The following is a 9,084-nucleotide window of genomic DNA, read 5'->3' as shown; positions in this document are numbered from 1 at the left end:
AATACATTTTATATAAAAAAAATGCAATTTTATTTTATTGTGAATTATTTTTTTATTTGTTTTTTCCCCCATAGAAATGAACATTTTTTTATTTTTACATATTTATTAAAATAATCAGTAAAAAAAATCAGTATAGTTTCGAATTTAAAAAAAATGGTAACGCCCATCTCTTCTTGACATGAGAACAAGTGTAGCCTAGCCCGCGAAAAGTTGTCAGACTCCAGCGGTCACTCAAGATTTATTTAACCGGTTTCCCGTCTGGTCAGCGTTAACATTTCTGAGGTAATTCTTAAAATTAGCGAAACCGTTTAACATTTTGCTGAATTGGCTTACTGTAACTAAATCGTTGTATATTTCATTATGAGTGTCTAATTGCAGTTGATAACTTACCCTGTACAAATGATAAACGGTTAACGGCTGACTAGCCACCTCAAACAATACTATGAATACAAAAATACCGTTGTAAACAGTAAATACAGGGTTTCCGCGGGGTCTTAAAAAGTCTAACATTTAAAAATCAAAATTTTAGGCCTTCAAAAGTCTTAAATTCGCTGTTCTAGGTCTTAAATAATTTACACAGGTTTATTTTTCCAATGTCCGTGTAACGCTATCTCTAATGCTCATTTAACGTTAAATTCTCCTTTTGTTGTACAGCCTGATTAAAACTGAAGTGACAAAAATAACCAGCGAAGCATCGAAATGCAAGAAAGATTCCTACTTTAATACATTCAAAGTAACGTAAACAGCAATTTATCTTTGTGAGAGACTTCAAAACAAATACAGAAAACAGCGCACATAAAGAAACTCTAAAGAAACACACTGAGGTAAAAATTGAAAATGTAACGTTATAGTTTATTTATAACATGATATAGTTCAGTAATATACTAAGGGAGCTTTTTGCTGAATATTCTCACAATTACAAATGTCACATTAATTTTAGTTCAATAAACAAGTAGTTAGTCAAGTAGTTACTTATATTTTAGACAAAATATTTACTGTTTTGTTCTGTTTCACCAACGAAAATAGTTCCAGATAAGGATCGCAGCAAGTATAGCACATTCTCCAAACAACGTTTTACTACTAAAAGATTCAGCGTTTTGCTAGAATCAGAAAAAATAATTTAATTTAATAAATTGATTTAAGATGTAAAAGCTAATAGAACACTGATGAAAATATTGCTTCAGAATAAATTGTTTAAATCACCCGATATCTCTAGTGGTAGTTTTATGTCGATATTTTGTGTGGAATAGTATCTGCTGATATGAAAAGTTAACTGTATATTGTAGTAATAAATTTAATTTATGACAGCCATGAAATTTTGTTTACTTTTTACATTAAACACATTTAATATTACATATTTGCGTGTTATATAATGTGTATTTCCATTACAGGTTTAGGTCTTAAATTTCATATAAGGTGGTATTAAAAAGGTCTTAAAAAGTCTTAAATTTCACTTGTTCATATCTGCAGAAACCCTGAAATATCTTTGTTTCAAAGGCTTTAAATCTTAAATATATGTAAACAAAGATGTAGTATAAAACATTATCAAATGTCATCACAGATGATGGCTGTTCATAATTGACATTTTTCAATACTATTTTATTTTTATTTTATTTTTGCAGTAAAATGTTAATCTTTAATCACTTTCTCTGTCAAATTAGCGGTTATGAATTATGTTCGAAATATCAAATAATTATGTACGTTGATTGGCCATAAAAAAACTCTCAAGCTTAAAGTTAAACTATGTTACAAGTACTGTGAACTGATACGTTGAAACAGGTGAACAGTGTCATGTGATTTTTCTTCTTTTTCATCCCTTTTGCTTGTCTGTCAACACCTAAAAATACTCCAAAGGCACAGATCACTACATTTTAGCTGTGTAAATATGTTGACGGACTGTCAGACACATTTACAGCATTTTAGGCTATTTGTTTATGAAGCAAGTTAGAGACAGAAATGTCTTAATAAAGTTCTTCTAAAATGATCAGTCAGCTGTAAGGCTGGTATTGATCCTGATTTCACGTCTCAATTCACAAGCTCTTAAATCAATTCCAGTCTTTGTTTCAGAAATGTCTTTGATTGTGATTGTGCTGCTTGCACTATCAATGCTGGGTTTTACGCCATCTCACGCTGGAGACTGTGAGTGGGATGTGAGTCTGTGTAAAACCAAACATGTTTCCACTGGGATGTGCAGTCTTGAGACTCGTGGCATGGAGGTGCAAGATCTGGGCCCTATGGAAAAGCAAGAAAATGTAAGCTCACACACTTCATATTATCCAAAATATACAGTAAGTCCATTGACATAAAAAGAAATATTAATTTTGACATGTTCATTGTGTAGTGAATTTTGTATGTTCATTATGTTTTATAATATTCTGTTCTCACAGATGGGATTTCCATATTACCTGAAGGTCGACCTGCTGTGCAGCTTTAAGGTAGTAAAATCCACTCCTACATAGAGGTCTGATATATCTTTAGGAATGAATGGTAAAAGTTGACAGTTGTTTTTTTTTTCTTCTGTGTTCCTCTACGGGGAGCACTGAAGGCTTCTACAGGTGACACATTTTTTGGTTCTCCATTATAACAACTTAGTTATCTGTTTCAGCAAAATCCACCTTCAGTCAACCTCTGTCTCCTATACAATTACCATACATATATCAATTGTAACACTTTTACAGAGTCTTGCAAAAGTAATCATACCCCTTAATTTTTTTTCCCATTTTGTTATGTTGCTGCCTTATATTAAACTGTTTTCAATAATTTTTTTCCTCATCGATTTAAATGACTTTTTTCCACATCAGTCTACAGTTTATACACCATAATGGCAAAGCAAAAAACAGGCTTTTAACATCTGCAAATTTATTAAAAATCAAAAACTTAAATATTCCATTGCATAAGTATTCAAACCTCTGGGACAGTTGAAAATTAGCTCAGGAGCATTCATATTTGTTGTAGATGTTACTACATTTCAAGTGAAGTTAACCACTGTAACAAACCATTAAAAAAATGAAGGCATATAAATAGTTTTGCAATGCAGTCTACATTTATACTTATTTGTTGTAAAAAATATTTAGCCTACACCTATTTCTCAAACATCTTAGACATTGTTGTGGGTAACACATGGCAAGTAATGCTGTTTATGTAATCAGATTACTTTTTTCAAGTAACTAGTAAAGTAACATTACTTTTTAATTTACAAGAAAATATCTGAGTTACTTTTTCAAATTAGTAATGCCAGTTACTTTGTTTTCCCATTTATTGACTGACAGCTTTCCTGTCTCCATGTTGAGATATGGTGTTGGTAAATGCAAATGCATTGTTTGTGTTGTGTGAACATGATGGCTACTGTAATTAGTTTTGAACATGCATTCACTCATCTTACTTGCACAAAAAGATTTAGTATTCCTCAAAATGAATAAAAACAGTGAAAGCAAAGCACAGCTGAAAGGTTTGTTTGTGCTGCGCCCCCTACTTTACAGACATGAATTTACATTTCAGCCTGGGTCTGCTTTTATTTGTGTAGAGTCATAATAACAAAGAAACAATGTGCTTTTGTAAAATAAACAGGGTGCACTCTCTGCAGTCTCATTCTCCATCACCTCTCTCTTTTCGTTTCTGGAAGACGACGCACTGAGAGGGATAGAATTTACCTCAGAAGAACGCAACTCGAAAATTATAGTAACGCTGCATTTTATTGTCAGTAACAGTAATGGCGTTGTAATGGTGCGTTCACACCGCACACTTTGTCTGCGTCAGGCAACGGTCCTAACGCATCTAGTTTGACGCATGTACGTTGAAGATTGCAACGCTTGCTTTTTGGTGCGTTCACACCGCACACGTCCGGCAACGCATGTGCGTTGAGCAAAAAAGATCACGTGGTAGGGGCTTCCTCGCTGGACTTTCTGAACTATGGCGGATCGTATCGAGAGAGTGGCTTGGCTTTATTTATATTAAATAGACATTCCTGTCTTTATACAAAAACGAGGACGGATCATACAGTTCTCTGCGATTGCAGACGGCTACAATAAGCTTGTCTTCCATTGTTGAAAACGATATTTTTTTCTGCTCCCGCTTCATTCAAGATACGTGTGGTGACGTCGCTACAGTGAGACAGACGCTCTGATTGGTTGACGCACTGCGTCAAGTGCGTTAAGTCCGTCAAAAGTTCAACTAGCTGAACTTCTGCGTTGCTTGCGTTGGCTGCGTTGACGCTTGAAACGCAGGTAACGCTTGAAAAGTCGACGGATCCAACGGACCCAACGCAACGCAGAGCCCCTGACGGACCGCTGACGGACTCAACCATTGACTTTACATGTAATCTTGCCGCAACTGACGCATGACGGTTGGGGCGGTGTGAACGCACCATTACGAGGTAAACCGTAATTAGTTCGATTACTCGTTACTGAAAAAAGCAATGCTGTGACGTGGTTTATTTGTAACGCCGTTATTCCCATCACTGACTTTTACTGGTAGTGTATGTAACACTTTGAGGACAGATAAATCTTGAAAGATGAATGGTGCTTTGTTGTAAAACAAACACTGTGTGCAGCAGTATGTATTACCAATGTTACATTTATTGTGTGTCTGTAGGAGTCTTCAGGAAGAGTCATGCTGGAAAACTCAATGACCGGGTTGACTCCAAAAGCAGCTATTACGTTCCAAGAGCCCACACACCCCACTCACTTCAAACCACAGAGACTTGAGGTGGAACTATCAGTTGCTTCAGTATCAGACAATGGTGTGTGTGTGTGTGTGTGTGTGTGTGCGTGCGTGCGTGCGTGTGTGTGTGTGTGTGTGTGTGTGTGTGGGTGTGTGTGTGTTTGTGTATCTGGTATTCATCACATTGTGGGGACCAAATGTCCCCACAAGGATAGGAATACCAGTAGATTTTGACCTTGTGGGGACATTTCTCAGGTCCCCATGAGGAAACAGGCTTATAAATCATGCACAATGAGTTTTTTTGAGGAAGTAAAAGTGTGCACAATCTCCTGTGAGGGCTAGGTTTAGGTGTAGGGTAGGTGTAGGGCGATATAAAGTACGGTTTGTCCAGTATAAAAACCATTACGCCTATGGAATGTCCCCATAAAACATGTAAACCCAACATGTGTGTGTGTGTGTGTGTGTGTGTGTGTGTGTGTGTGTGTGTGTGTGTGTGTGTGTGTGTGTGTGTGTGTGTGTGGAATAGTTCAGCACTTAGTAATGTTGTGAATATAAAGACATAAATTTGTGTTGGTGGTTTTGCTGGTGTGTGTTTGTTTAGCTACCTGTGGAAGTGAGAAGTGCGAGTTTAGCTGGTATGCCCCAATGCCCTTCGTCAATGGATCAGTGGTGCAACGGGTGAAGGTGAAATCCATTGAAATGGGTTCTCAGCATCTACCTGAGAAAAGGTGAGTGTATATTTAGGTTTGTATCTGTTTTTATACATCAGTGTCTCCATATAATAACCTAAGCCTGTTTCTGTGATGGTGAAACCTGCAGTTTTGCCCTAAATGTGAATGGCTACATGGTCACTACAGAGAAGGAAGAGACTGAAGCATCCTTTGGAACTGAGGTGAGGTCAAAGAAAGCACAGTACAGTAAAGTATTTACTTTCTATTCATTATGAAATGTTTAAGTGGATGTCATTTACAATATCAAGAGCCAGTGATACAATAGAAAATATTTAAAATTTTAAGAGTTTCAATAAAGTTTGGCCCTCTTTTATTTGTGTATGGTGTTTATGTGTGAATAGATACGGGCTGTAGAAGGTGTGCTGAGAGTTGATAATCCATCCCGTCCACTCTGGGCTGTAGTGGACCATGCTCCTGTTCTCTTGTTGCCAGGAATACCTGGCGTGAAAGCTGTGCTTATGACTGCTACTGAGTTTCAGCATACATCCGTCATAGAGGTTGTTGATGAACTTTATGAAAGAATTCATAACATTTGCGTGTATGGGTTATTCTACAAAATTGGTTTAAAGTTAGAGTTGGAAACATCTTTAAAAAAAAGTATTTTTCCACAAATTTTGTGCATACAATGTATGCAAATTGTATAATATCTATATTGTATTTTAAGAAAGTTTTGGAATATTTTTCCTCTCCCCAAATTTGTTACTACTGAAACACAATAATATAAAATTCAATAAGAAGGGCTATATTGACCTATTAAGATCTTTGCTATTTTATTAAAAAGTAGAGGTAAATCAATAACAATTACAATTTTAACAATATTTCAAGTGTGATTTGTTAGGTTTGTTCTATTTTGAAGGCATACTGATTTCAAAGTTAAGCTTAACAGTTAAGTTAATCATAACACCTTAGTTGATCATTTAATATACTGTATTTTTGACAAAACATTCCATGTTTCGGTCATGACTACATATTTTCAGTAGTGACAGTAATGTTTTGGTAGCAACACATTACAGAACTTTAACTCATATACTAAAACACTACTAAAACATAACATACTAAAGTACTAAACATTTGCATAACTGTACTAAAATTTTGTTTATTTCCCCTAAATAAGGGATTATGTATTCCCTTTTGTCACTACCAAAACAATGATGACATTTTTCGGTCGTGACTGTTTCGGTAGTGACAATTTTAGGGAATAACAGCAAAAAAAACAAGGATGTCACCACCAAAACCAAAGCATGTCATCATTGTTTCGGTAGTGACAATTTTAGGTACTTTTAAGCCTAGCTCAAAGATCTCAAAGATGCTAATCAGCACATGGTTAGCTAGCACAGTTCTGAACAGTTGTACACATATAAATACTAAATGTTAAGGAATAATTCCCAAAAAGTGTGCTTAATTGCAAGTGTGCTAAAATGTTCGGTAGTGACGTCTTTTAAAGTTAGACATAGATTTTTAGACTTCTGAAAACAATTTACCTCAAAATGGTGGGATCTATCTACTCACACCTTGTATTTATGAGAGAGAGGGCCACAGAAATGTTTCCTGATCATAAATGTAGGGGTGTAGTTAAAATCAGTCTCAGGCAATGGACTTAAACACTGTTTCAATTGATACATCTAAGATCTGAATTCTTAAATGATTTTTAAATGTGTTTTTTGGTTGTGGGACAGCAGTTTGCACCAATTCTGTAGAATGGCCCACATAGCCAGTGCCAATCTTTGAATAAATGTAAATTTGCATGTATAGGTGAATATAAAGAGCTCATCTGGCTCTCGGAAGTGTCTACAGATGGAGTCTTCTATGATTCAAGAAACTGTGTCTACAGAGAGCTCACTATTTGTCAGACATAATCAAGAGCTATACCAATTCCTAGGAAACTATTCTCTTCTTCCTCTCAGAGTGCCACCATCAGGTACAACAGCGTTTATGTGGTTGTTCTACAATTTTTTCAAGTTTTTAGAGCATTGGTAATGTATTTGTATGCATAGATCTTTATTTCTATGGGAGTTCAGCAAAGACCAGAGTGGAAAAGAGTGATAGCAGGCCTTCTTGTCTTTTTCACACACATTTAAGTGCAGTATTTTATTCTGTGTGAACTTAAAAGTTACAACCTGTCACTCACATAAGATCTCAGTTCCCTTCCGAAGGGAACTCTCACTGCGTCCTCTAGAGGGCGCTTTGGGGAACGCCGCAGCGTGCCTCGAGTCTGAAGAATGCATAGAAAAACTACATGAAATGGCCGGCGCCAGCGCATGACGTCACCGCGGCGCGCCAGTCGCTGCCGCTGCGTCACTACCGGGCGACCATAACATAAAAGAGGCGCCCGTGCAACACAATACATCTTCGCTGTCTTCAGCTTTCTCGGTTTGGATGTGCATTGGAAGAAACGGTAAGAATCCTTTCTTTGAACTACTATCATGGCAAGCACTAGCAAGTCGTTTAAGCGGTGTGTTCATCCGTGTCCTCGTTATTTGACACCTGTTGACACACATGATCTTTGCGTATTCTGTTTGGGCGAAGAGCACACACGCGATGTCCTTGAGGGGGCATTGTGTGTACATTGTGAGCGCTTCTCTATGAAGAAGCTCCGGTCTCGTCTGTCTCTCTTTCTGAGGAAAGATGAGCGTCCACTTGCCCCTCGCGGTTCGGGTCCTGCCGTTGCCGAGGCACGGAGGAAACTGAGCTCGTGGGGCTCGCAAGTGGAACTGGCTGACGAACTTGAGAGGGGTCTCTCTCTCTCGCCAGCCGGAGACGATGACAGGCTCCTAGCTGATGATGATGCGTTATCGCTGACGTCGTCAGATCCAGGAGCAAGTGCTCTTTTGGGTTCCACCCAAGAAGAACAGGAAGTGCTAGAGATGGATGAAGACGCTGAGGCTGAATCCTCTCTACCTTCCTGCCCTGCATACGAAGAGCTGCTAGAGGTTATGGACCGCGCAACGGCCAGGCTTGACATAGCGCCGCGGGGTCGCCTCGACGAGCGATATCTTTCAGGCCATAACCACCCAGCTCCGGTGAGTCTCCCATTCCTTCCCGATCTTCATACTGAGATCGAGAGGGTCTGGAAAAAGCCGTACTCGGCGCGCATTCATAGTTCGTCCATGGCGAACTATGCTAACATCGAGGGATTGCGTGACCACGGCTATGAGAAGATGCCCCCTGTTGAAGAGACACTAGCCTACTATCTCTCCACAGGGCGGGCTTCCTCTCTCAAGACTCCCTCTCTGCCTTCTCCGGCCCTGCAATTAACATCCCGGTTGAACGGCAGAGCGTATGCAGCAGCAGGTCAGGCGGTGGGTGCACTGCACACCATGGCAGTGCTCCAAGCCTACCAAGCCGATCTGCTGAAGGACCTGGACAATGGTCAGGGTCTTTCTCCTGACCAGGTGGCTGAGCTCCGTCGCACCACGGATCTCGCTCTCCATGCCACCAAGCAGGCCGCTACCCACATGGGTGGGGCCATGGGGGCTATGGTGGTTACGGAGAGACATCTGTGGGTGAACCTGGCTGATGTCGGGAGGAAAGAGAAGGGCTTTCTTCTCGACGCACCGGTTTCGCCATCTGAGCTTTTCGGTGCCTCCGTCGAGACGGTGGTCGAAAAGTTCAGAGAAGCGAAGACGCGCTCAGCTGCCTTCAAGTCCTTTATCCCTCGAAGGTCCAGGTCTCAGCCCGAACACCACAGGGGTCC

General features: G+C 39.2%; 1 protein-coding gene across 1 annotated transcript in view; it reads left to right on the top strand.

The window, feature by feature from the left end:
- The first annotated feature begins 2,069 nt into the window (after positions 1-2,069).
- Positions 2,070-9,084, top strand: part of LOC141291947 (cation channel sperm-associated auxiliary subunit gamma-like) — a 52,513-nt gene continuing 45,498 nt past the window's right edge. The window contains exons 1-7 of the mRNA XM_073823940.1: positions 2,070-2,252; positions 2,388-2,435; positions 4,591-4,738; positions 5,261-5,387; positions 5,479-5,551; positions 5,732-5,887; positions 7,143-7,308. Of these exons, the coding sequence (XP_073680041.1) occupies positions 2,070-2,252; positions 2,388-2,435; positions 4,591-4,738; positions 5,261-5,387; positions 5,479-5,551; positions 5,732-5,887; positions 7,143-7,308 (901 nt within the window). The remainder of the gene's footprint in view (positions 2,253-2,387; positions 2,436-4,590; positions 4,739-5,260; positions 5,388-5,478; positions 5,552-5,731; positions 5,888-7,142; positions 7,309-9,084) is intronic.

This window comes from Garra rufa, chromosome 19 (genome assembly GCF_049309525.1).
Source record: "Garra rufa chromosome 19, GarRuf1.0, whole genome shotgun sequence".
Taxonomy (NCBI): domain Eukaryota; kingdom Metazoa; phylum Chordata; class Actinopteri; order Cypriniformes; family Cyprinidae; genus Garra; species Garra rufa.
The sequence above is the reverse complement of the archived record's forward strand: the minus strand, read 5'-3'. Positions and strand labels throughout refer to the sequence as shown.